The sequence below is a fragment of the Camelus ferus genome, chromosome 23 (assembly GCF_009834535.1).
Source record: "Camelus ferus isolate YT-003-E chromosome 23, BCGSAC_Cfer_1.0, whole genome shotgun sequence".
NCBI classification, from domain to species: domain Eukaryota; kingdom Metazoa; phylum Chordata; class Mammalia; order Artiodactyla; family Camelidae; genus Camelus; species Camelus ferus.
Genome location: NC_045718.1, coordinates 19,416,527 through 19,443,047, shown reverse-complemented (window position 1 = coordinate 19,443,047; position 26,521 = coordinate 19,416,527). Strand labels below are relative to the sequence as shown.

Genomic DNA, 26,521 nt, shown 5'->3' with positions numbered 1-26,521 from the left:
GCCGGAAGGGGCGGGCCACAAGCGCCCACACTTCCGGCATGCTGGGCGCACTTCCTTGCCGGTGGTTGTAAGGCGAGGCGCACGAGTGGACTGGGTGACGTCACGGAAGGCGGACGGACGACGCATGAGTCGGGCATGCGCAATGGACCGACTTCGCCGACCGATCGCCGGTAGGCCGTAAGGGGCTTTCTTATGGCGGCGTGATTTGCACCGTTGCGGTTGCGCGCCGGTAACTCGCCTCCTTCCTGGCAGCGCGCAGGAAACTGGAAGGAGTTCCTGAGCCCGCGAACCTGCAGCGGAAGTAGAAGAACGTATGTGTGTGTGAGAGACCTCTGCCGTTTAACATTATCACGATGCTATGCTCAGGAAAGGGAGGCTGTGGAGGCTGAAGTGGGCCCATCTTCTGAGGCTCCTGAATGTCCATCAGAAGGGGAAGGCGGGGCCCGCAGAAGTTAAAATCAACCCTCTCGCAGTTCTAACCGATTTCACTTATTTTATGCCTCAGGGTGAGTTGGTTGGTAGTCCACTTTCTAGTGTATAGTTTAATCAGATTGCTATTCTTACAGCTACTCCTGGCGGGAAGCGAAGGGGAAGTTGGCTGTGAAAAGAGTGCATTTGGAACTTAGAACTGTCTCTCAAAGGGCAACTTTAGGTGAAATGCTCTGAATATTGCCAAAGACTGTCCTGCCTCTTCTCTGCCCCAAATTCCTTACGGTTTGACTCAGAGAAAGCAAATTACAACAGGTAAAATTTAGGATGGAAGCCAGAGAGAGTATAAATCTCGCCATGAGTTCAGAAAGACTCATGAATTTGAGACTAATGGAGATTTAAGTCAACTGAAAAATCAGGTAGTGTTGGTGGCCCCATCTTGTCTGGGCTGGGTTAGCATTCCAGAGCAGAAGGAGGAGGGAAAATGACCTCTGGAAGATGCTGTAAGACTTAAGGGAAGGCTGTTGGCAGATTTCCTGGTATGTCATTGGTGTTAGTAATCCCCTGCTACTACTTTGTTTTTAGGCCCTTCTTCAAGTGTCTGGAGTCAGAGATGCGGCCCAGGGGAGGGAACTGTGGCTAGTGAAGGAGGCCATGCTTAATATTGCTTCCAGATCCCATGTCAACACCAAGTCCTCAGCTGCTGGTGGCAGCTGCTCAGCAGACCCTGGGCATGGGAAGGAGACGGGGCCTACCCCAAGCTGTCTGCCTTCACCTAGCTGGAGAGGTGCTGGCTGTGGCCCGGGGACTGAAGCCAGCTCTGCTGTATGATTGCAACTGTGCAGGGGTGTCAGAGATCCAGAACTATCTGGAGGCGCTGCAGGGCCTGGGCTTCCTGACCCAGGGACTTCACATCCTTGATATTGGAGAAAACAGCCTGATTGTCAGTCCTGAGCATGTATGTCAACATTTGGAGCAGGTGCTGCTTGGTCCCATAGCCTTTGTGGATGTTTCCAGCTCTCAGCCTCACCCTTCCATCTGCTCCCTGGATCAGCTTCAGGCCTTGAAGGCCCCCGTGGCTGAGATCATCACACATTTGCAGGGGCTGCAGAGGGACCAATCCCTGGCAGCCTCCTGCAGCAGGCTCTGCTGCTCAGATTGGAATCTCTGTACTGTGTTTGGGATCCTCCTGGGCTATCCTGTCCCCTATACCTTTCACTTGAACCAGAGAGAAGACAACTGCTTAGCCATGACTCCACTACGGGTGTTTACTGCCCGGATCTCATGGCTACTTGGTCAACCACCAGTCCTGCTCTATTCCTTTAGTGTCCCAGAGAGCTTGTTCCCAGCCCTGAGGGACATTCTAAACACTTGGGAGAAGGACCTTAGAACTCGCTGTAGGACTCAGAATGACTTTACTGACCTCAGAATCTCTTCCGAGATAGTCACACTGCCGGCTGTGGCCCTCTGACTGTAACTCTTTTCCTGTGTAGAAGGTACTCAGTAAATGATCACCTCTAGATCAGGGACGGCAAATAGGAATCATCTCAAGTGCCAATTCTGAGCATCTTGAGAACACTAGGGAAGAATGTTGCAGTCAGTTTGCTATTTCTGTGTTAGGAGTCCTCTAAGCTGACATGTCTATTCATTTTTCACTGGATAGGAGATGGAGGGAGACTGTGGAGAAGAAGGAGGGTGATGGAGGAGAAGCAGTATACCGTTCAATGGTAGTGTAAATACACCTGCCCTGTGCGGGTAGTGTCTGCCAGCACGTAGAAGGACTGGGCATTACTGCATGCTTATATACTTCCAGCTGAACTGGACTAGGGAGAGTAGACGAGGATGCTTAAGTGTCTCATATTTGTGATGTGATGTGTCATTCAGGAATAAAGAGAGTTCTGAGGAACAGAGACCGTAGGTGAAGTTTGTTTATTTTTACAGTATTAAAAAAATAATAACGAAGTCAGAAATCTCAGGAGAGTTGGAAAAACCCACACTTTAAAGTACCCAAATCTGAGTTTTTAATTGAGTCTCTTGCTTCTGATTTCCATCCAAGGCAGCTGTCACAGGTTATTCAGATCATCAGGCTGTCCTTATTGGCCAGGAACACTGCCAGTGCTGTAGCGACCAGGACCATCATCATTGGAAGCCATCGGCCACATTGGCTCTGTGAGGAGGGAGGGGGAGAAAAGAGAAAGAGGCCATGCGCTGGTCAGAAAAGATACAGGCAAAAATAATCTTCCTTTGTCCTGTTCTAGCCCAGTGAAAAACCTTGGGTTGGTGGAGGAGAAAAAGCCTTTTACATCACTGTCCCTCTTACTTTGTCACATTCCTTGGGATAAAACAGTGGTCACTGGCCCGTAAGCCAGGATTACTGGCCCAGGGAGCCACAGTCAGAGGGGCCAGATACTTAAATACTGATACAAATGATCAAAAGTGGAAAATAACTGAGCAAAATTGTATTACTCTCTGTTTATATTCCTCAGTATGTTTGCTCTCCTCTCTCTGTCCTTGCACTATGCTCATAATAGGCTACGAGAACACCATTTCATGCTTTAGCTAACAGTAAGTTTTTCCCTTCAGGCTCAAGAGTTCCATGAAAATTAGGCCTGGATGCGTGAGCCACTGTTTCTCTCCGTAGTTGCTATCCTGTCAATGTGGTAAAAACCAAGCTGCACAGGGCAGGCTGGTCAGATGTTGGCACGGCTGATCAATTTTACTGGCAAGGTTTGCTAAAGAAGGAATCATGCATCATGTTGGGCTGCATGGGAGGATAGACCCTCTTACTCTGGGAGGCGGCTGCTGGCTCTGGTTCAGCTCTTCTCGACAGTGCTGCAGCTTCCGCAGGCAGGAGAGATACTCGTCACTGAGGTTGTCTAATTCTGAATGCAGTTCTCTGCACTAGGGGAGAACACCACCAAGGTCATCACTACCAGCCGTGTTGGGTACAGAGCCCAGGTAGCAGAGAGGGCCCTGTGCAAGTTACCCTGTTACTCATGTGGAATTTTTACCCCCCTCCTCCCTTCCCAGCCTTTCTCAGAGCTTTGCCTTTTGTCTGTCTCACCTAGTTTATCCATAATCTGTTCATTTAAATGATTGATTATAATGCATATTATAGTATATATTATGCATGTAAGTGCTTTTGTGTGACAGTTGTATGTGCAAGTTCTTTGTAAATGGGGACACCTCAAAATGAAGTTCTTACAACACAGATGACCTGGAAGTGATCTTAATGCAAGTCTTTTTGCCAGGAGCTAGTTAGTTGCAGTAAATACTTCCAGAGATACGTATGTTTGTGAGTATGTAGATAAGAGGGGTTTTGTTATTTAAAAGACTGTATAAAGCTTTAAGATACTCAATATACAACAGATTTTGAAGCGTTAATGTATTTACTAATAGTGTTTGAGTTTAGGTTGACTCTAAAAGGTAACTAGTTAGTAAAACCTTGAATAAGCATTGGTATAAACAAGGAAGGCAAAAGATAAGCTACCCTGAAAGCAAAGCCATTTTGTAGAGGGCAGTGAATACCTGCAGGCATCCAGTCTCACTTTAAGCTATGAAATGCCTGCTGCTGGCTGCCTCCTGACACTTCCCCTATCTCTGTAGGATAAGCCCCTCACTATCTGAGGTCACCATCTCACCTCCTTTTCCTTGGCCAGGAGCTGCAAAGTTTTCTTTTGGAGCTGGTCTCTGATATCCCAGTCTTTCTCCTTCCCTGTACCCTCAGGCTCCACTTCGTTATGGGAGGGCTTTGGACTCCACACGGGCCAAGCCTGATCTAAAAAAAGCAGCCAGATTCTCCATGACAGTGAGACCCACACCTTTGAGGAAAGGGCCCCATCACTGAGAGGACCCCTGGGGGTGAGAGGAAGGGGCGGGAGGAAGGGCCTGTCCCCGGCCAGATTGCGAGGAATTCAATTCTCTGACTTTTGAAGAACTCCTATTGGGACCTGGCTCAGCCTGAGCAGAGAGCTGGAATTTGAGCCCCTTGAGGGCAAGGTTGGCATCTTACTTTTCTTTGTATCCCTAGTCCTGACTAGTGCCAGGTACTTTTAGAGACTACTTATTAATTTAATTTCTTTGGTTGCATTCACACCTTTTGTCTGCTCAGTTTGCTGGATGCTTCAGTATAACTCCTTTTTCCTTCTGTCCTCATCTCAAAATGATGAGAATGGCAGTCATATCCTAGAATCCATCTTCATGTAGTTAAAGATAGCTTTTCAGCCACCTGGCACTCTTAATCTTGGTGAAGAGAGCATTGGACTAGGAGTCAGAAATTCTGGATTGTTGTCATAGCTGTGTCCTTAATTTGTATGACCACAGACCTTCATTTACCTTCATTTTCTTATCCATACTACGTGGGCATAATACTTTCTGCCTTCTATTTTACCCAGGGACTATGATAAGAAAACAAAAGGCCATGAACAGTGGGTAAGTGAGGCGCTTTTGCCCCCTCCAGATACATATGAGTTCTTCTCCAGGGAGCTAAGGCAGCAGACTGAGGGCTGAGAGTGAGGTGACTTGCATGTGATACGGTTTATACTTGGGGAGCTGGGTGTGGTCTGGAAAGTCAAGTGTAAAAATTGACATAAAATCCTGAGTTCAAAATCAATTTATTGAAATGTTCAACACAGACATGTTTTCAGAGGGAGTAGAAATCCTTTTCACAGTTTATATACTTCTCAGGATAGGAGGCTAACTAGTTAAAATGTTCTCAGAACCAATGATGAGTCCTTAAGAAGTTCCTCCAGCTCCCTGACCTAACAGACTCCCAGAACTGGCTGGGCCTCCAAGAGGTCATGTAGCTCCATCCCCCCTGCCTCTAGGCAGGAAAAGAAAGAGCAATATCTTAGAATTTGTGGAAATAAATTTGCTGACCTTTCTTTGTTAAGAGTTTCTCCTGTTCTTGAAGCTGTACGGACTGACTCTGAAGTAGACCTGTTGGAAAACACAAGGAACTTGTCTGTGCTAGCATGTTTACGGCAAAGAGTGTCTTTCAGAGCTTTGCTTAGAACCTTAATTATTAATTATGTTCCCATCTGTAGTTGGTTGAATTGTGTCCCCACCAAATTCATATTTTGAAGTCCCAACTCCCAGGCCTTCAGAATGTGACCCTGTTTGGAGATAGGTTCTTTTTAGAGGTAATCAAGTTAAAATAGGACATTAGAGTGGGTCCCCCTCTAACATGACTGGCGTCCTTATAAGAAGGGGAAACATGGACACAGACATGCATAAATAGAAGACATGAGAAGAGACAGAGAAGACAGCCATCTTCACGTGAAGGAAAGCGGTCTAGAACAGATCCTTCCCCCAAAGTCCTCAGAAGGAATCAAGCCTGCCCAGCACCTGGATTTTGGACCTCTAGTCTCCAGAACTGTGAAAAAAATAAATATCTGTTCTTGAAGTCACCCAATTTGTGGTGATTTGTTATAAATACACCATCCTTATATGTCTTCCTACATGTCTTTACCTTTAAGTCTGCCTAAATGTTACCTTAGAAGAAAGGCTTTCCCAGATGACACTGTGTGAAATAGCAACTGTCTTCTCTTTAACTCGCTTTATTTTTTTTCTCTGTAGCAGTTATTAATGCTGGACACATAGTCATTTGTTCATAGAAACTCCATACTCCACTGGAGTGCTCACTAAGAATGTAAGCCTCGTCAGTGAAGACACCGCGCCAGTCTGTTCCTTACTGTCCCCTCAGTGTGTCTAGGGAGCCTGGCGCTTGGTAGGGGTTCAATAAATATGTACTGAGTAAATAAAGGTGTGATTTTGAAGTGACTTCTTGCCCATCCAGCTCCCACTGTGCAGGAGCCCTGGCTTCTCCCTGGGGTTCTTTCTTTCTCCCTTTCCCTGGTGGTTGCCTTGCTCTTTTCATGTCCATCGCTGTTTGCAGGAAACTTCTCGGTCAGGGTGTCAGAGGTTAAGGTGATGGGCACCCAGCAGAGCTATTAATTGATTCGGATTCTCCAGCTTTTCAGAAATTGCTTGCTTTTCTTCTGAAATGGTCCTTTTCCTCTTTGGCCCCCATATGAAGTTTTGAGGTAGTTTTCAATTGGCCTGAGGCATATGTCATGTGAGCTTATTTTCTGAACCATTCCTAGTGACAGTGGTCTTTGTGACATATTCATGTACATAATAAGTTAGAATATATCAAGTAACCATCTTAGAAAACCCAGCACTCATTGGAATCTGCAGTTCTGGGGGAAATGCAGGTGGTGTCATTGGCATGGAGGAGAAAAGTGGAAACAGAAAAACAGGCTAATGTGGAACTTGTGAAGAGCTATGTGAATGACCTCATTGCACAAGAAGAGGGTCTGAAAATGTACAGGTAAAGGACATGCCAGGGACTTGGCCCCCAGCCCTCCTCTGGATGCCTTTTATGGGGCAGGAGCCCCAGGAACACCAAAAAACCATCCGTGTTACTTTCTGAATCTGGAAAGGGGACTTACCCTGCAACTGCTGTACTTCAGACACCAGGGCCAGTCTCTCCTCCTCTGACCTCTTTAGTTGATCTGAAAATGAAATAACGCAAACTGAAATAGAAGAACCTAAGACTTAATGAGCTCCACACCTGAGGATGGGAGTTAGTCATAGCTGCTGTCTTGCCCATGGCGTCTGATATGGGTCAAGTGGAAGTTGCTTTTTCTCCTGCTTGCCCCAGGTCTGAAGAGCTAAATTAGAACCCGGCGACCTCAGTTTTCATCTGCATCAACAGTGGGTTGAATTAAGGGTTGTATCTGCACATGATTTGGTCCTCTCTCAGCTGACAGGCTGTGGCTGGGAAACGTTTATCACGCTTTGTGTTTCAGCTGACCTTTCCCTTTCAAATTAGATACGTGGCCTTGACACACGCGACTGTGGTGGGAGGGGTGGGCTGGAAAAGAGCTGATGCTCCAAGATCCTCTAATGTGGCGAAATTAATTTTCAGTCTTGGATGATAAAAACAGCCCTGCCTTTTCCTCAACGTAAAATGAAATTGCAGAGTCAACCTAACAAACAAGTCAAAGACTGAATCCTCTCCACCCAGCTTCCTTTCTCTGGGCGCCCTCAGCCAGAGGCCCCCAAGGAGAAGGGTACCTTGTAGGTGCTGGGTATCTGTGCCACACAGGTCTCTGTCCCCCTGCAGACGTTCAATCTGCGCCTGCAGCTCCTGGTGCTCATTCTCCAAAAGTTGCAGGGCCTGGTTCATCTGTAAGTCTCTACTGTCTGCCCCCTGGAAGGAGAAGGGGGTGCCAGCACAAGCAGATCAGTGCTAGGGTGGAGGTAGGGGGGCAGATCCCAAAGAAGAGGACAATCGTAGAAAACTAGAATTTTAGAGTTAGAAGAAGTCTTAGGGAAGTGGAAAAATAAAAGTTAGAAAAAAAACAAAACTCTTCACTTCGCTTTATTCCTCACACTAATAACAAACAGTGCATTAGATTCTTGATATTCACAAGGGATTCATTTGGGTAAATGCCCAAATTAAGGAATACCAAACCATCACCAGACCATCACTTTTCTAGGTGCCTTCACTTTGTCTTTACTTCTAATTCAGCAGCTATTGATTTCTTTCTTCTTTTTTTTTTGGATAGAGTCATTTTTCACAAAAAATTAAGTTGAAAAGAAAAAGTCCTTTGTGAGAGTTGCCTTGTAGGTGATTCGGGGAAGAGAACAGTGATGGGTGAGATGTTGCAATGCAGTGGCCAGCACGGTTCCCACCTTTGATGATAAGACTCACCCTCTGTCTCTTATCAAATGGGCTCCTCAGACCCCTGCTGCAGTAAAATTGTAAAGAGCAACTTTTGAGATGGGTCCTCAAAATTCTAAACGATGTACGTAAAATCTATGAAAAACAATAGCTAATATTTACTGAGGGCTTATATATGCGAGACATTGTGCTACGTACATTCTTTGCACGGATAACCTCACTGAACTCTCATAACAATCGTATGACATAGGTACTGTTGTAATCCTCATTTTTTTGAGATGAGGAAACAGGCTTAGAAGGTTAGCTACCTCCTCTAAGGTAACACAGGTCAGAAATGATGGCACTCTTGAGAAAGCCAAGGGTCTACTATAATGGCTTAAAAAACGCATTGGCAGGATGTGTTAGTTGATACTCAACCTGTAAGCAAAGCAGTAACATTTTTTCTGTGCTAATAGTGGGCATTTCTGAACTGGATGCTTTGCTGGGATGGGATGCAGAGAGTGGGTTGGAATGTGACAGAAGGCTGATGAATATTCCAGGCCAACCTTTTGCATTTGGATGCTGTTACTCCAATGAACACTTAGGTTATTTGTGTGAGCAGTGCAGACATCCTTGCTAAAGTCAAAAGTAGATCTAGGGCCCCCAACCCAGCAGCAGCTTCTTCCAGCACTGTTGTCACCCCCTCCCTCCCCTAAACCCTGCCTTCCCTCTCGACTTCCCTCCCCCCAGAGCCTGGTACCTGCAGTTTAGACTGAAGCACGTGGAGCTGGCTCTCCAGCTCTCTGTGCTGGCTTCCCAGGGTCTGCCAGTCCTCCTTCAGAGCCTCGTACTGGCTCCTCCACTCTTCACACTTCTGCTCGGCCAGAGCCAGGGACCGCTGAGGGAGATCAGAGGACAGGGTGGTGCCTTGGGGAGTTCCAGGAAGCTGTGTAGCTGGTTCCCTTGCCACCCAGACCGCCCCCAGGGTTCCCAGCCCCAGGGATTGTGCAGCATCCCCACACCTGCGTGCTCTGCAGTTGCTGTTCGGCGCTCATTTTCTCCTCCAGCACCTTCTGCAGTGACTCCTTGGCCTTCTGCTCATAGCTGTTTTTCTGGTCTTCCATCTCTAATAGCACCTTTTTCATTCCCCCAGGGGAGTATTTCTGTAAATTTGATGCAATTCAACAAATACACACTGAGCTTGTGTGTGCCAAACCCTGAGCAGGGATATAGAAATGAAAAGATGTTGGTCCTTGCCCACAGGGCAGAGATGCCAGTAATCTGGTGGACCTTCTTCTAGGCTGGAGGTGGGTAGGGAGACCCCTCAGGTGATGTGAGAGACAAGTGAGGGTAATAAACTGCCCTGGGCATGCTGGGCATTGTCCTCTTGGCCTTCCACAGGCACTTGAAGTTCAACAAAAACCTGCCTGGGGAAGGAAGGAAGGAAGGAAGCGATGGGCTACGTTGTGTCTGCCCCCTCACCCACTCAGTGACCAGCATCACCACCCACCCAGTCTCACAAACCCTAAACCAGGGAATCATCTTTGGTTTCTCTTTCACTTTCTCCAAGGAATCAGTTGGTCATTGAGCTTTGTCAAGTCAGCCTGTATCCCTTATCCCTACTAAAACCTCCTTAGTCCAGGCTGTAAAAACACTATTGTATGGAAGTCTTGCCTCCCTTCAAACCATTTTCAGTCCTGCAACTAAAGGGTTCTTCCTTAAAATTCAAGTCTCATCATGTCACAACCTGTATAAGCCTCTCAGTGGTTCTCAGTGTCCAAAGGATCAGGTCCAGACTCCTTGGTGTGGCTCCTACTTACAAGCCCAGACTTTCATTCCATGCTGCCTCCACCCAAGCTGAACTGCTTGCAGATCCCCTAACACCGTGCTTTCCAGCCTCTGCCTTTGCCCATATAGCTGCTTCTGCCTAGAGCATCCTGGCCCACCCTTTTCACCTGGTCAACTTGTACTCATGCTCAAGATTCAGCCCAAGAATCATATAAATTCTGAGAAACTTGACTAACCACGCCTGTTCCCCAGATCTTTATGGCTGAGGTAGTTTTTCTTGGTGTTTACATAGTATCCCCTGTACACCTCTATCTTTCTAATCTATTGACTCATTTTTTTTCCCCTTAAGGGATTGCAGATTCTTAGGAGGCAGAGAGCATTTTTTAAAAAATAAAATGATCTTTGTAGCCTCAGGGATCTGAACAATCCTCAGTAAGCTCAATTAATTTAAAAAAATTAATACATTTGCATTTTTTAGGATTTCTCCTGGCTTCAGGATCAAGAAAATGACACAAGAGCAGCTTTGCAAAGTCACTGAGGGTCTTGCCCTCCCCGTGCTTTTCATTTTTATGCCCTGTGATTTTGGGGAAGGCACGAAGTTTTTACTGTCAATTCTGGATTACCCAAGTGGGTAAAAGATAATCTAGATGATGCAAATTTAGGAGTAAGTATGAAATCATTTCGATTTAGCTTTGGAAGCATCTGAAAATTTGGATTTAAATGTTGAGTGGGTCTTATGTCCTTGGACTTGTCATTAGAAACGAGGTACAGGAGTTACGGGCTGAGGTCATGCATGGGTAAGTCCAAGTTACTGGACTTAACCGTGCTGGTCGCTGGCTAGCTTTATCCCCCGTTGAAGATGAGTAGCTGGCATTCTGGATTATATGTGTCTCTTATGAGCTTGGCATTATTTAGTTCATGAGAGCCTGACAAAGTAGGTCATACTGAAAAAATAAAAGTTGTGAATCAGCAAACCCGTAGACTATAAATTGTGTTCCCCTGCAAGATTCTGTGTGGCCACCTTATCTCCCTAACATTGAGTGGGAGCAGTATGGCTGGTCTACCTCATTCTCTTATTTGCCATCTCCCCCCTGTCAGATATCCATCACTTCTCAAGTATGAGAGCTGATTTCTTTCTATCTCTTATAATCCAGGATCAGGCCGATGAAAAGATTGCCGAAGCTGGATAACAATAACCCAGAAAGCCAGGAGTCACTGTCTTTTACTTTTTCCCAGGGATTGCTACTAGATAAAAGTTGCATGGAATGAAAACCATTTTGCAAGGCTTCATTATAACATCCAACTCAACTGTTCGAAAACTGGGACAAGTGAAGTTCCATTCAGGTGGGGCGAATCTTTACCAAGGGCCTCTCCCTACTTTTCCAGGTATTTTCAAGGTTCCCTGGAGCTGGCAGAGTGCTTGGTGCTGGGCTTCCTTCCCCAGGGTGCAAAGGGGAGAAGGCGAGGAGAATGGAGGTAGTGTTTTGAATTGGAGACCAAAGTGAAAATGGCAAAGCCAGAACTGGGTGAGTAGAAATGGGTGCATTAATCTCTAGTAGGTGACGTTTCTAGAGAGTAGGATTGAGGTTCAAGCATTCTCTCCTTTCATTCTGGATTCCTGGGCTAGAAGTATCCTCCAGAATGCTTACCTGGGTACAGGTGTACAGCTGGTTTTCTAAGGTTCTCAGTTTGCCCTTCAACTTGTCTTCATTCAGCTGACCCTGGAGCAAATGGATGAGTTAATGAGTTTGGGCCAAAACATAAGTTGCAAAGAGCTTTGTTCTGTATTCCCAGCCTACTGCCTGGAACATGGTCTGTGCTCAAACAGTGTTGTGGAACTGAGCTCTTCCAGGAGGTAGGGAGAGGGAAAGATGACAAAGGATATTTGGGAAAAGGGGTATTTTCCTGTTTCTCTGAAATAGGAGAGGGAAGAATCAGACTGGTCCCCGAAGTTCTCTGTGTACCTTGAGGTTTTCTGTCAGATGGCTCAGGGTGTCACAGCAGGAGTCCATTGTAAGGAAAGCTTCCAAGCTCTCCTTTTCTTCCCTCATTCCCTGTCCCCCCTGTCTGTCTAGGCACTTCTGTACGTGGACCTTTACCTCCAGAGGCCAGTAAGACTAAAGGGGTCTCCCCGCCCAGGGGGAACGTGCATTCCCTCCCTCACCTCCTGCTATGGGCTACGTTGTCCCCCCCCCCCAAATCCGTATGTTGATGTCCTAACCCCCAGTACCTCAGAATGGGACTGCATGTGGAGATAGGGTCTTTAAAGAGGTGATTAAGTTGAAATGAGGTCAGCAGGGTGGCCCCTAATCCAGTACGACTGGTGTCCTCATAAGAAGAGGAGATTTGGACATCAGAGCGTGCAGAGGGAAGACCACGCGAAGACACAGGGAGAACTTAGCTATTTGCAAGCCAAGGAGAGAGAAGAAACCAACCCTGTCGGCACCTTGATCTCATTCTTCTACCTTCCAGAACTGTGAGAAAATACATTTCTGTTGGTGGAGCCACCCAGTCTGCGGTACTTTGTCACAGCAGCCCTAGTGAGCTAACACAGTCCCCTCCCTGCCACACACACACACACGCGTGCACACACACGCACACACTAGACTCAAGATGAGAAATTCTTTAAGAAAGCAGGAAAGAGAGGAGAGACATTAAGGCGGGGTATGTGTGTGTGTGTGTGTTTGGTTGGTGGTGGAGGTGGTAAGAGGATTTCCCAGAAAGCCAGATTCTACTTATTCAAAAGCTGGGTTTGTCTGGTGGCATTTTGGACTTTCCACGAGGGATGCTAATTTCAAGAGTGAGGGTGGAGAAAGGCAGGCAGGAAGGACCTTATCTGTTTCTGTTTTTCAGTATTCTGCTGAGTAGCGAACGACTCCTTTGCTGTTTTGTTCTTTCCCCCGCCTGCAGATGTCTCCCTTTTTCCCAGGTTGGAGGTGGGTTCTCCCAGCCCTGAGTTTTATTATGAGGAGGTCGGGGAGAGGGGAGCGTGCCACTGAGAGCTACTTTCCCAGAGAAAAAGCCGTGGGTCTCTTTAGCAGTAACTGGTTTTCATATCCTTTCTCTGACTTTCCCAGCCAGACCCTGTGGGACACTTGTGAGGTCTAGAGATGACATTTCTCCTCCAGTCTGAGATGCCATGGCCCCTCTCAGTCAGGCAGCTTGGACGTTTCCACCCTTACAACGTTTCTGGTCTGTAACGGTCTTGGGGCAGAGGAGTCTCTGTTTTGAGGTCTCTCCCCCTCAGTGAGTTTCAGGGCACCAGGGGGAGGCAGGAAGTGGTATCTCACAGCTCCTGTTTTGATCTTGTTTGGCTGATTCGCCTAACCATGGGAGCCAGGGGGTGCCCCCACCCTCTCTGCTTCCTGTATTACTCAGCTGGGCCTTGCAAAAGCAAAAGGCTTTGCCAAAAATAATTTTTCAAAGTGCCTCCTGCTAATAATGTTTTTAATGTCTCGTGTGAGAGCCGAGAGTCAGGGATCTGGCATCTGTAATAACCACAGGGCTTTGGGACAGATAAAAGAGATGGACAAAGACTTCCACTGTTCTGGGCTTTGGAGTAACTGGGAAAAGTTACTCCCCTGAGTGGCCTGTTCATTGTTAATCCACAAGTCCTGAAATCAACTCCCTCTTCACCCCAGCTCCTGGTTCAGATCTTCTGACTCTGTGTTTTCCTTTGTCTAAACTCTCACCAGGCAGAATGTAATCAAACCCTAAGGTTAGACCTAAGTCGGATAAGGATAAACCTAAGTTGAGGGTTTATCTTGCTATAGTTTGGGAAGAAAACAGATGAGCCCAAGGCAATAGTCTTACATTTTCCCCAGTCTCCTACCCTTCCTGGGTAGCTCCCTTTTCCTTCTTTATTATGGTTTTAATCCGATATTTTGCCTCTTCCAGTTGTTTTTGTAATTTTAGCCGCACCCCAGATTACTTCTCCATTCATGTTGCAATAGAAGACAATCCAGGATAGCCCCTTCAGTGGGGAGGAAGGGCCCCCCAAGTCTGGGGCTTGAAAACATCTCTGGTCCACAGCTCTGCCTTCCAGACTCCCCAAGGCAGGCAGGAGAGTTGCAGCCAAGTTGTTGCAAATGGGGCATGTAGTTTCCTGGTCTGAGCCCCAGATTTCCCCGCATGGAGCTCCATGGTACAGTACGGGGAAAGAACCACTTCTTACAGGCTTATTGTGGACTCATTTTGGCGTTGGCATCCCAGGAACCCAGGGCTCAGAGAGCACAGTACCCCCGGTTGTGGAAGGGAGTGAGGTGGGGGCCATACACACCTGGTGCCGGTCTGAGAGCTTCAGCTTCTGCTTGGCTTTTCCCTGCCTCTGCTCAGTCCTCCAGGAGCACCACCACCTCACCGCAGAAGCACCAGCCCTCAGTCCACCTCTCTGCTCTCCCAGAGGTCGCTCAGGGCCCGCAGCCAATCCCTCGCCGCGCTGTCATCTCAAGATCTCATTTCCACTTTGCAGAACTTAAAACCAAACCCAAGCATGCCCTGCTCTGGGTTTTGTCTTGCCGGGTACTGAGGGCTTGCTTTCTCTTCTGCCTGAACCGTTTCCGCTCTGAAGCTCAGACCCAGCTCAGGCACCTGTGCAGTGCCCCCCAGGGCCTGTCACATCCAGAAGGCCCAAGGTCGGGTTGGAGGTGGGGGCGGTAACAGGAGCGGATCCTTGGTGTCCTAACAGAGTTTGCAGTGAGCTTCTCTGCATGAGAAGTTGAAGATTCAAATCACGGAGACCAAGTGGAAGAAATACAGGCCTGCCCTTGACTGAATGTCAGAGTCCCTGTTTGTGCTGCAGTTTGGGACTGTCCTTTCCTTGAAGTTGAGGCTTCCGTGGGATGGGTAGGGGGTTGAATTGTCTTGTTTTGGGAGAAGCAAGAGCTCTTAAATGAAAAATCTGAGACTGTTTTTCTTAAAAACAGGAAACTGGGGTTGGCGGGAGGAGGAAGATAAGAAGGGTGCGTGTTGGGAGGGGAGGGAGGGGGAAAACCGCAGCCAGAGGAGCCCCTGCTCCCCTGCTGGAGGTGGGGTGAGACCGCCCTCCCCATTCCCTCCACCTTCTGGAAATTCAAGCTCTGACCGTCTTCCCTGAGATGTCGCATGAGCTCTCACCACCCCTACTCCCACTCCTGCTCAGAGCCGTGGTCCTTGTGGTTGTCAGGGAACCTTTTACAGTGCAGATCTGATCAGTTGCTTTCAGCTTGGCTCCACAGCTGTATCAGTCCTTGTGCTGCCAGAGCGAGCACGACTGCACAGCTCCTGGACCAGCTCCTTCTGAGGATGGGCCAGACCCCTCTAAGTGCAGGGCTTCACCCCTGAGTAAAGTGTGTTCCCATGGTGACCCTGCTCATTGCCTGCAGCAGTTGTTCTCCAACTAGGGTGGCGTGCATTCTCATGGATCCATGCTGTATATGTTTTTCTTTGAAAGGGAATCTGTTAAGTATTTAAGTTTGAGATGCCCTATCCCACAGAAAACGTTCAAGCGCCGTAATTCTAGAGACCTGTCTGGGACCGTTTTGGGCTTTTATCTTTGGAGCTACTCTGACACGACCCCTTTGTTTCAGTCACAACCTGTTACATCCTGTGCTTTGTTACCCCTAGGCCTATAATCATTCTGCCTCCTTGACCTTAAGCACCCTTTTCCTTTCTGCTTTTTCTTCCCCTTCCTCATTCCTGCTTCTGTACTGGTAAACTCCTGCTCATCCTTCCCGACCCAGCTAAAGTCAGCCCTTCCCTTTGGAGCCGACCCTGTTCCAACTCGGGCAGAAGAACTGCTCCCTTGCCTTTCTGCTGTATCACTCTGTGGAGAGTGCTGTGACCACGTGAGCACACCGCATCAGAGTTCTACCTGTCTCTCTCTCCCTGGCTGATGTGGGAGCCCCTCAGGAGTAAGGACCCTCTTTCTTTCTGTCCCTGTAGCGTGTGGCCCAGCACATAGCTGGAACTTACCAGATGTCTATCGAAAAAACGAGTGAGCCGATCTCAGTCTAGTTCAGGACCGGAAACCACCTGGCACACGCAGCTGTCTGTCTCGGGCTCCCACTCAGCTATGAAAACGACTTCCTTAACCAGCCAGTGCCCTGAACATAGACACCTAAATCCAGGTACAGTGACTGGCGTGAGGAGGGAGGGCTGAGCCTAGGAAGTCTTTTTTGCACCACTGCAAACTTCTGTTTCGTTCCACGCCCTCCAGTTCCACCTCTCTGTCTAAGCACAGCTGTCCCCGTGGTAAGGTCAGACGTTCTTGGAGGCCGGTGAGGCTGCGTGTTCTCTCTGTGCACTTCGGGCTTTATATTTGTATAGCTCCCTGAACATGAGAGTCTAGGGGCTTTCAAGGTGGGGTCCAAGGACCCCTAGGAATCCCTGAGGCCCTTTCTAAGGGTCTGCAAGGTCTTCCCTTTTCCAACTACATGTCTGTATGAGGCCGTCTTTTCCTCATATTTTTCAACCAAAATAATGTATTGATGGCAGACTGAATATAGATGCAAATAGGAGAATCTAGGTGTCTTCTGTTCAGACATGAAAAAGATGTGCAGAAACATAAAACAATGCTACTCCTCTCACTATTTAAAAAAATACTTGTTTTTCATAAAAATATATAATTTAGGTTCACATGTAATGGATTTATTATTTTTAAGATTCTTTTTTTCATTTCTAAATGGTAAGTACATTTGGGCTTTAATATTTTTTTTAAGAGTCTAAAGGGGTCCTGAGATTAAAACCTGGTGACTCATTGCATTAGACTATGTCATGCTCTGGTTCTTTGCCTGTGCTGTATCCCCTGCCCAGAATATAGTTCCTGTTTCCACATTTGCCTGGAAAATACTTATATAACCACAGATGTTTCCCTGGTTCTCCCCGTCTCTGGAGTCATTCGTTCCTCCTTGGATTCCACTATATCCTGAAACATTTCTTTTGCTTCTCACATCTCTGTATTGTTTAGGCGTCTGTCTCCTTGACAAAACCACAAGCTCTCCGAAAGCAGAAATCTGTCTAATTAATCTCATTATTTCCAGTGCTCAGTGCAGAGAACATGATCTATGCATATTTGCTGAATGAATGGACTGAAATCAGGAGGTCTGAATTTTAGTGCCAGTCCGGCCTCTAACTAGCAGTGTGACTTTGGACACATCCCCTGACCTCTCCCACACTCAGTATCCTCATCGGCAAAGTGAGGAAACTAGACTAAGTGATCTCTAAGGCCCCTTCCTGCTTCGACGTCCATGTCTGGGCTGAGTAGTTGGTGCATGACGGTTTGGAGTTAATGTCGGTGTGAATTCCATTCAAAAATAGTTGACATTTACCACAGTCAATAATATTAACCATACTGGGGTCTTCCTGTTTTTCTTCCAACAAATTAAAAAATGAAAATTCTTGCCCCTTTTGGTTCTGGGTCTTCCCTGGGTGTTAGCAGCAGGGCCCTTGGTTGATGACCCTGGATTTAACCAAGCTCTCCCATGTATTTACTGTAACACGTCTGACCTCTAGGTCTGTACACCATGCCCCAGCTCCGGCCTCCTCAGTGGTGAGGAGGCCCTTCTCTTGCTGGGATGGTATAGAAAGAAGACTAAGATGGGCACACATAGAAAACCCACGAGCTTTGTTCAAAGAAAGATTTCATTCCCTTACCTTCCAGGAGCTGTCAGAAGCCCGAATCAGGGTGGTCAGTAGGTCCTGGAGAATCACCATTTTTTGTTTCAGAACCAGCTCCCTTTGTAGGGCCTCCTGGGGGCCAAAATTCAAGAGGATAAGGTTAACCAGGAGGAGAAGGGAGCAAATGGATGGAGAAGCTGAGGGGAGAGATCACATGTCACTTACTTTGAGGTACTCAGAAAGCTGGATGATTTCCTAGAGAGAAAGAAAAAGGGTATTCTGAAGTCCTAGAATGTGGACCCAGAGCTAAGATTGGCTTGTGTCGAGTAAACTTTCTTCCTAGGCTCAGAGTCCCTCCAGGCCCCCACATCTGTGTTCATCCAGCTAGAGGACTCCCCTCCATCCCAGCTGAGTTTACCATGGAATTCCAGAATGTCAGAGCCTGGAGGAACTTAGATGCCATCTGATTCAACACCTTCACTGGGAGGATTTCCTTACCTTATCTAGAACTGCAACTCCAAAACTGGAAGAGAAGAAATAAAAACAAAAATGACAGTAGATCAAAGAAACACGCATGTTGGGGGGCAGTAGGTTGCTTCCTTCTGTGATCTCTTCTGAAGAGCCGGGAGGGTGGCAAAGGTCTTCCTCTTTCTTACTTAGGGTGGGATGGAAGTTCACTGTGTTCCCCTCCACATTCTGGGTGAGAGTATTCAAGTAAAAGCTTAGGAGAGAGGAGTGGGTGAGATGAGAGGGAGTTGGGGTCAGGAACATGAAAGGCACTCACTTGGTTTGCTGACTGGCATCGTTCTTAATTGTTGGCTGTGTTTCTTCTCCCTTTGTCTGAGTGCCTGGGAGATAGGGGATAAAGTGATTCAGAACCTGTGGGAGAGGCAGTGAGTGAAGTGGTGGGACTTCCCAGTGAGCCGGGACTGCCCTGGCAGGTTCTCTGCAGGCCCCAGTGAGTGAGGGAGACTCTGCTCTTACCGCGGTGGTGTCTGGGTGGCTTCTTGATGGGAGAGTCCTGTGGTGGAAGGCTCCCAGCCTGGAGAGGGGGGTGGTCAGCTAGAGCCCTCCAGGTGCCTGAGAGAGGATGGTGCTGGGCTGGAAAGACCTGGCAGCTGGTCCCTGACACCTGGAAGGCAAGTCAGGGATGCTAAAAGCCTAGATAGAGACTCTTAGAACAGGATTCTCTAGCTGACTGCAGAAAGATGAACCAGTGATCAAGTTTCAGGTCCAGAAAACCAAAATAACCCATTCAAGCCTTCCAGGCTATAAAGTTATCCCTGCTCCTGCCCTCCCTTGTCCTGGCCGGTGGGAATGTCCTCCTCTGGCCAAGCAACTGGGGACCTGGGCTTGTCTCCAATTCCTCTCTCTAGAACCACTGATCTACCTTGTTTGGTCCTAGCCACTTACACAGCCAGCATGGTGACATGGAAAGAGAACTGGTCTGAGGTGGGAGTGAGTGGATCTAGGATCAGGTCCTGCCTTTTCTTGGCCTCAGTCTCCCGTGTGTGTAATGAGGACTTTGGAGGAGGTGATCTCCAAGGTCCCTTCCGTACTCTACAGACAGCTTCCTTCCTCTTAGTACTAGCTGGAACCTTGCTGAGGTTTTGTGTGAAGAGAAGGTGGAGCAGGCAGCTGCAGGGAGGGTGCAGTGGTACTTGTTGCAATTTTGTCTGCGATTTTTATATTTTCTTCTTACAAACTAAACAGTTCTATGTTTGTAACGTAACACCAAAAAGCTAAGAAATGCCTGTGGCATCTAATCACACAGACTAACTCATCTCAGTCAACCTCACATAACTGATAGGACCAGGAGGAGTTCTGTAGGTACTTGTATTTTCTGTTCCTTTTCTCCTTAACATTGTTATTATTATTATTTTTCAACAAAAGCATTCAGAAACCTTCTTGCCTTAGAAAGTACACAGTTGGTTTTATTTTACAACTGGCCTCCAGGATCATTTTTCTGGACAGCGCCTCCTATTGTGGCTAACCGAGGCACCGGTTTGAAAGGCCTGCCGGAGCACCTGCTCTGGGTGCAGCACAATCTCAGGCACTTCCGGGGAGTCCAGAGGCCCCATCCCTGCTGTCACCATGCCCACAGCATGGGTGGGAGGACACACAGATGGTTTGCTGGCTGGGGTCATTTCAACATACCCTGATTTTTGCCAACACTGCTCCTTCCCAGGCCAAACTAATGGGCCCTCTGAGAGCTACACAATATTAGAGGATTTATAACCTTGTAAGGACCACAGAGAGCAGAGGTGGCCTGGAGAAGCTAGGAAAGCTAGGGCTTCCTGGATCAGATGAGGCCTTAGGTGAGTGAAGCTAGTCGAACTGGAATGGCCCAAGAGAAAGAGAGCAGGTGGATGGTGCAGCAGCCCTACAGAGAACAGAGAAGAGAAATGTGTGTGTGTGTGTGTTTCAGGGAGGGGCATCAAGAAGATACCTGGCCCATAACAAGCATTCAGTGAATGGGTTTGTTTTTTGGGGGGCGGGGGGAGAGGGGAATAGGTAATTAGATTTATTCACTTATATTTTTTAATGGAGGCACTGGGAATTGAACCCAGGACCCCCTGCATGCTAGGCATGGACTCTACCAATGAGCTATACTCTCCCTCCCAGTGAATGTTTTTTGAGTGATGGATGAATGAATGCTGCAGAAGACATATTCAGATAGGCTAAATTTGAACTAATATTAAGAATTTGTTATGGAGTTGTTTTCAAATTATTTTTTCTGTCCTAAAAGGCAAGTGCAAAACCAAAATATAGCTAAAGAAAAAATCCCCCAAAACACAGCAACAAAAATATCTGAATGAATAAATGGCTAAGGTCGTATTTATTATATGGCAGAGGAAGAAGGGACTTCATTTAAATCACTTTTTAGTGACCTTGACCCCACCCACCTGTCTTGGTACCCACTACCCCATCCCCTCCAGACCAGTGTGTCCCTCGACATGGCCCACCTGCTGTCTAGGGGAAGAGATCCTGTTGGCCCAAGACAAGGACTCCTTGAGGTCAGTTGCCTGGCCCCCTCTTCTGGAGGGACCTTGCTCCCTGGCCCCAGGGCTCTGTGCCTTGCCTTTCTCCTCCACTTCCAGGTTCCTCCGTCTGGAAAACTGCTGTTGTCGAGCTCTCTTGAGCTGTTCCCTCTGCTGGGTCCTCTGCGCCTTCCCCACCTGGCGGCAAGTGGTCACGTTGGGGCGGCAGCGGCGGCTCTCACGGGTCTCCTGCCGGCGCTCGCATTTGGCCTCGTAGCTCTCAGCCCACCGGGCCAAGCCAGGGGCAGGCCTGAGGTCTGGGCTGGTCATGATGAGCTCCTGGGCACCTGTTGTGCTTGGCTTCCAGTTCCTGGAATAGCTGCCTGGGTCTGCCAAGTGCCAAGAGGGAGGCGGAGGGGAGGGGTCAGGAGATGGGCAGAAAAATGACTATCTCCCTGGACGAGGGGGCAGAGATAGCACCATGTCCCATACATGTAGTTGAAAACTGAGGAGAGGATCATGTCACATTGGGACTCAGGACTCCTGGGTCCAGTTCTTTAGACTAGTTTCTGCTATTCTCTGGCCGACGTCTCCCCTTTTGCAAAGTGGCAGGATCCCTCCAGCTCCCACTTCTTCCTTGAGCAAACATCTTACCCTGCGTCTAAGTCAGGGGAACGTGAGAAATAACTGATAAAAATCACTAAAATCACATAGCCTTTTGGATGGCGGATGGAGATGAGTTCCTTTTCCAGGGACTTTAAAGAACCAGTTACATTGGCTCCCTGTTTCCCAATCTAAAAGGAAAGTCAGCATCTTCACTGCTCTCTTGGCCTAGTTGTTACTAAAATAGGTGAACGGCTTTTCTCAAGGCCTGGGTGGGTAGCCATACCCCGTAAGTCATGGCCAGTCCTGTACCTGGTACCCACTGCCCTCTGCTGAGCCGTTAGCCACTAGCTTGTGAGCCTGGTCCTGGGCGTGGTTGAGGAGGGAAACCTCATACTAATTCCTCCAGTCGTGAAGTGCTGCACTGATCCACTGGCACTCCACTCCTGACCCAGGACCAGGTTCTGACTCTCAGGTGCAGATCAACTCAAATCAGTATTGGCTGAGCACCTACCACTTGCCCATCACTGACCAAAACCCATTTCAGAGCTCTCAGCTCGATGTCTCTCCAAGCAGAGGGTTCCATTTTTGTAGAATCACCTCCCTGTTAGGGCTAAGTATGGTGCCAAGTCTACTTCCTTAGCCCAGACCCAGATTGTGCCATGGAAGCCAGCAACCACATGGATGATGCCTAAATAAGGCTACTACACAAAAACGAAACAAAAGCAAACAAACAAAAACAGTAACCAGAAGTCCCCAGGGAACCAGGCGTGGTGTAGAGGCCACACTTGCTACCCTACCCCTTTGCATGGCCTCACCTGCTCGTCCCACATCCCCCAGCCCTCATCTCTTCTTCCTTCTCTGTGCCCCTCTCTCTTTCCTGCTCTCCCTCACCTACCTTCTGCAAATTTGTTTATTCTCCTAGAACCCTCTGGCAGCTGGGCTGGGTTAGGGCTGGGCTTGGCTGAGCTGGATTCTGAGCACTGGAAACTCTGGTCCCTCCTCATTGGTCCCTGGAGTCAGTCCAGAGACTGATGAAGGAAGAGGGACTCCCCCTTACAACTGTCACCTCTCCTTGCCCGACAACCTCTCTATCCCTGGGAACCTAGCTCCTGGGTAGGTCAGAGAAGGGCATCTCGGCTTCATCAACCAGCAGGCATTTGCCAGCTCTGGCCCCTTGGGTTTATTTATAGGTCAAACAGACTCAACAGGTAGCAGCCTCTGTGCCCCTTCATTGGAACTTCCCCGCTTGTCCTAGTTCAGTCTGGAATTCTCTGCAGGATTCTTGCTCTCTCTCTGATCCTACCACTCCTTCCTGGGGTCATGGGTGGGGCAATCTCACACCCTGAGGTCAGGCCCTGTTCCCCTCTCCAGTGCCTGACTCTCGAGGAGTGGAGGGGCATCCTCTGGTCTCAGACAGGCAGAGCCGACCCCAAGCAGAACTGTGAGGTTGTCAGCGCTTGTCTGCTTGTCTCATCCATGGGTGCCTCTCGACCCTTTCCTTAGGCTCTTCTCACTCCTACTCTGTAGGGTCCCTTGACTTCCCACCTGCTCTTTTTTCGTTTAAAAACTTAGGAAAGGATCTGAGAGGCCCATTCATATCAAGTTATGAAAGACTGGATGTGCAGGTAGACCCCACGTTCAGAAGCTACACTTGTGGCACCCCAAGTCCTAGCCCCTGGCAACTCTGCAGTCGGTGGGGGAGGCAGGGAGCCCTGACCTGCACTCAGGCTGTGTGGACTCATGTCCTGGCTCTGTCACCTACTGCCCATGTGCTTTTGAACAAGCTGTTAAATGTCTCTACATCTCTGTCTCCTCACTTATATAGTGGGAACCTACTTCATAAGTTTATAAGGAGTAGAGGGAAAACCCATGTCAAACATTTGGGACATAGCACACAATAAATGTTAGCTTTTTATAATACTGTGATTATTATTACCCCGTCCTACTGATCTCTGACGACAAAGGCCCCGAGCTAACCTAGCACTCCAAGACCATGAGACCACAAATGCCTTATCCTCCAATCCCCCGCCCCCTTTGTCGTTGACAAGGTACTGTTTACCGCATGGAGGGGATGCTGGCCCTGGGCTGAAATCATAGTTACTGCTGCTCGGGGCCCTCTGACTTCTGGGTGTGGGCTACAGGTAGAAAGGACGACTCTGAGGTCTGGATACAAGCACCACCTCAGTTAGGCCTGGCAGAAAGGTGAAGACGAGGGTGATGAAGAATTGTTGTCTCACCTGCTTGTATCCCGCCTTTAAAATACGGGGCGCTAGCTCCCCTCCCTATTTGGTTCCAGGTAATCTGCAGGCTTTGTAGAGGAGGCAGATCCTTTGACTGGGGAGAATCCTCCTGCCTCTTGCTGTGAAGAGGAGAGAGCTGTGGGCAGAGATAAGTGTGTGGGTTCTGTCTACACCAGTCCACTGAAACATGTGGCTGCCCTGCCCTGCTTCCTGGCAGGCAGACGTTGGGACTCGTTACGGAGAAGGGAGCATGCCCAGACTCCCAGGAGAGAGCACCTACCCCAGTAGGATTTGGTGTGGGTACAATCATACCCAGCCTTCCAGGAAGTCTTGACTATTCTGATTTGCTTAAACACAAGAAGCCATGTGAGATGGCTGACTGGCAGAGATGGGCTCTAGAAGAAAAAGGAACTGGTCCCTGTGTGGTTCAAAGAAAGGTCACTGGGCCACTGCCCAGGCAGCCCTTGGCAGCACGATGGGGCCCGGCTGGACCTCTGGGAGGAGGCAGCACTGGCCAGGTGAGGCTATCCTCACTGCCATAGGGAGAGATCAGGGCGCTCACACTGATGGTGCTTGGTTGCTGCCTTTCCAGGTCTCTGCTCCTACTTCCACTGTGTGTGCGATGAGTGACCTCCTGCATGAATGAATGGTCTGTCCTTCCTCATCCAGAGCTCTCTGCATGAGTGGAAGAGAGAAGGGCCTGCACCCAAGCTGCTGGAAAGGGGCTTTGTGCTCTGGGGTCCCTGCTGTTAAGGGAGCTGTGAAATGTACACCCCATCACTGGGGAGCCTGCAGCCTTAGTCGCTCAACTTACTGCAAATCTAATCTATTGGATGGAGCAGAGAGGGATGGGAGCCGTGCCTCTGGAGACCAACATAGGACACTTGCCCGGTTACCCAACCCCCAACACTTTTAAAGGACACCATCTGCTCCAGTGTGTCCCCCTTCAGCCCAGGGAATCTGGCCCGACAGCGTGTCTTCTGCCCCACCCCAGGGTCGGAGGGCCCCAACCTGGACACAGCAGCCTCCTCCTCCTCAGTTACCTGGGGTCCCAGGCTCCAACCCAAGCAGCTCAAGAAAGCATCCCACCGCCTGGGCAGATCTCCGCTCTGGTCTTGGAAGGGGCCAGCTCTCAGTCCGTGGCACTGGGCCCCCTTTGCATTTCCCTTCTCGGTCCTGTCTTTCTTTTTGCACAGCAGCCTTGCTGAAACAGGAAACAGACAAAGCCACAGTACGTGCTCACCCCAGTTCCTCTCTCTTGCTCTCTGGCATGATCGGAGGGGCCCCTGAACCCTTGAGGCCTCCAGGGCTGCGCTCAGGAGCTCCTCCCACCAGCGGGCACCCCAGACACCCTTTCTCTCGCTATTTGATTGGTCTGAGCTCTCGGACAGTTTCAAGTCAAAATCCCTTTCCAGGATTAGACGAGGATAGGTCTCTGGGTCAGATTCAAGTCTTGCAATTCTACGAGGGGAAAAAAGTGCCTTTTTGATGTAGAAGAGATGTTCCCAGTGTAGGTTGTCATGTGTATCGGGGAGCTCTCTGTGTAAGGATTTTCTCTTTCCTTTAGTCGCCTCTTTCCAGCCCTGGTGGTGCAAAGAGTTTCTGCTCGTCTAAAGTGCTGGTGTCTCTTTCAGAATTCTGGAATGAGGCCAGCTCTGCATTTGCTTCTTTCTGAAGCAATGGGGTCGGGGGTAGGGGGACATGAAAAGATGGTGGTTGGGTGGCTGGGGGACAAAGCTATAGCAGGCGGAGCCTTATGAAACTACGTCCTAGTCAACTGAACTAGGAAATCTGGGGAAAAACTAAAAGGAACTTATCTGTGTGCATTGAAAAGAAACTATTACAAATGCTCTAGTCAGGGAATTCCCAAGAAGTTCAGGAGAAGAGGGTGCAGAGGGAACCGGATTGGGACATGTTAACTGAGTAGCTTTGTAGCGTTGTATGATTAATCTTGTCTGAATGGGTGACTTAACATGGCTCCCGTGAAGTCTAAGACTTCACAAGTGAGGCGTGTAATGGGACTTTTAAGTAGCTGTGATAAGATGACAATTATTGCGTGTCAGGATTATGTCACAACCTTCTCTGTTGCCTACTACTTCCTCCATTCTCTGAGGAGAAAATGAGCAAGGAGTAGGCAGGGAAAAGAGGGCAGAGGGTGGATTCTCAAGCACTGGAACTGAGGACAAATGACATTCCCTCAGAATGAGAGACAGTAGCCCAAGGTCCTGTGTCTGAAGCTTGACACATGGAGATGGGAAGGAGTGGAGGACAGAGGGGTTGGGGAGCCCAAGATGGCAGAAGGGGAGAACGTTATCGGCACAGAAGTGTGAGAGGGTTCTGGGGGTTTAGGGCACTAGAGCGTAAGAGAGGACAGGCGATGCTAATAGGGGTTTCTCTGGACCAACTATTTGGGTTCCACTAAAAATCAGAAAGAAATGTGTATGAAGTTTAAAAATCCCTTTTAGGGCTGTGCACTCAGTGGGGGTACCACACCTACTTTAACTGGCGTTTGGAGAGGTTAACAGTGTGAGCTCAAGGTCACACGGGTTTGTTTGACATCAGAGCCTGAGTTCTTAATGCTGTATTCTGAGAACAGTACAATTGATGAGTTCGTCCTACCTGTCTGTCTGTATGGAGAGAAGGAGACAGAACCACACACACACTCATGCAAAAGAGAGACAGAGAAAACTCAGGAATGTACCTTATTTTCAAACACCCATGAAGCATCAAAAAATGACATGTTGATCATAAAGCAAACTTCATTTTAAAAAAAGCAAACATTAAAAAGTGTTTTGATCTCTTACAGCCGGACTTTCTGACCATAGTACAGTAAGATTAGAAATACATAGCAAAAGTTGGGAGAAATAAACACTTTAACCTCTTGGAAAAAATTTTTCCTGGTTTACTCTTGAAAATATAGAGGAGACCAAATATGCAATTAAGAACGCCCTGAAAACAATGCTAATGAGAATACTAAGAACAACATCTATAAGGTATGGCCTCGGCATAGTCTTAAATATTTATATATTCATAGTCTTAGACATTTTCATGACTTAAATAAGGAAAATTAAAAAACAAATTAGCTATTCATTTATTTTCAAATAAATTTCTAAAAAATGATCAGGAAAACCAAGGAAAGGAAATGAGAACAAAAGGAAGACAAAAGGAGAGAGCAATAGAATCAATCAGAGTTTAGGATAGAACTGATAAAT

The 26,521-nt window shown here is 48.2% G+C and overlaps 3 protein-coding genes across 6 annotated transcripts in view; 2 read left to right on the top strand and 1 right to left on the bottom strand.

Annotated features, from left to right (window-relative positions):
- Positions 1-173: 173 nt before the first annotated feature.
- C23H1orf74 (chromosome 23 C1orf74 homolog) lies at positions 174-6,192 on the top strand. 2 transcript variants are annotated; one of them, XM_032466393.1, is made up of 2 exons: positions 174-311; positions 1,015-6,192. In XM_032466393.1, exon 2 carries the CDS (start codon positions 1,109-1,111, stop codon positions 1,898-1,900), a length of 792 nt encoding a protein of 263 aa, XP_032322284.1. In that variant the 5' UTR covers positions 174-311; positions 1,015-1,108; the 3' UTR covers positions 1,901-6,192. The 2 variants fall into 2 exon arrangements, with proteins under 2 accessions (XP_032322284.1, XP_006180801.1); XM_006180739.3 differs by lacking the exon at positions 174-311 and adding an exon at positions 369-506.
- The window catches only part of LAMB3 (laminin subunit beta 3), a 143,018-nt gene continuing 116,865 nt past the window's right edge, over positions 369-26,521 (top strand). Inside the window, 2 exon segments of the mRNA XM_014555885.2 lie at positions 369-506; positions 11,273-11,412. The gene's annotated coding sequence lies outside the window, so the exon portion shown is untranslated.
- On the bottom strand, positions 2,340-25,294 carry TRAF3IP3 (TRAF3 interacting protein 3). 3 transcript variants are annotated; one of them, XM_032466387.1, is made up of 17 exons: positions 24,353-24,899; positions 23,307-23,445; positions 20,449-20,852; positions 18,467-18,614; positions 18,267-18,330; positions 17,981-18,005; positions 17,708-17,737; positions 17,519-17,614; positions 11,536-11,607; positions 9,121-9,261; positions 8,859-8,996; positions 7,510-7,645; positions 6,882-6,944; positions 5,308-5,367; positions 4,071-4,207; positions 3,217-3,330; positions 2,340-2,596 (listed from the first exon to the last, which is right to left on the bottom strand). In XM_032466387.1, exons 3-17 carry the CDS (start codon positions 20,791-20,793, stop codon positions 2,504-2,506), a joined length of 1,662 nt encoding a protein of 553 aa, XP_032322278.1. In that variant the 5' UTR covers positions 20,794-20,852; positions 23,307-23,445; positions 24,353-24,899; the 3' UTR covers positions 2,340-2,503. The 3 variants fall into 3 exon arrangements, with proteins under 3 accessions (XP_032322278.1, XP_006180800.1, XP_032322279.1); XM_006180738.3 differs by lacking the exon at positions 23,307-23,445 and having other exon boundaries at positions 2,504-2,596; positions 24,353-25,294; XM_032466388.1 differs by lacking the exons at positions 2,340-2,596; positions 3,217-3,330; positions 4,071-4,207; positions 23,307-23,445 and having other exon boundaries at positions 5,028-5,367; positions 24,353-24,515.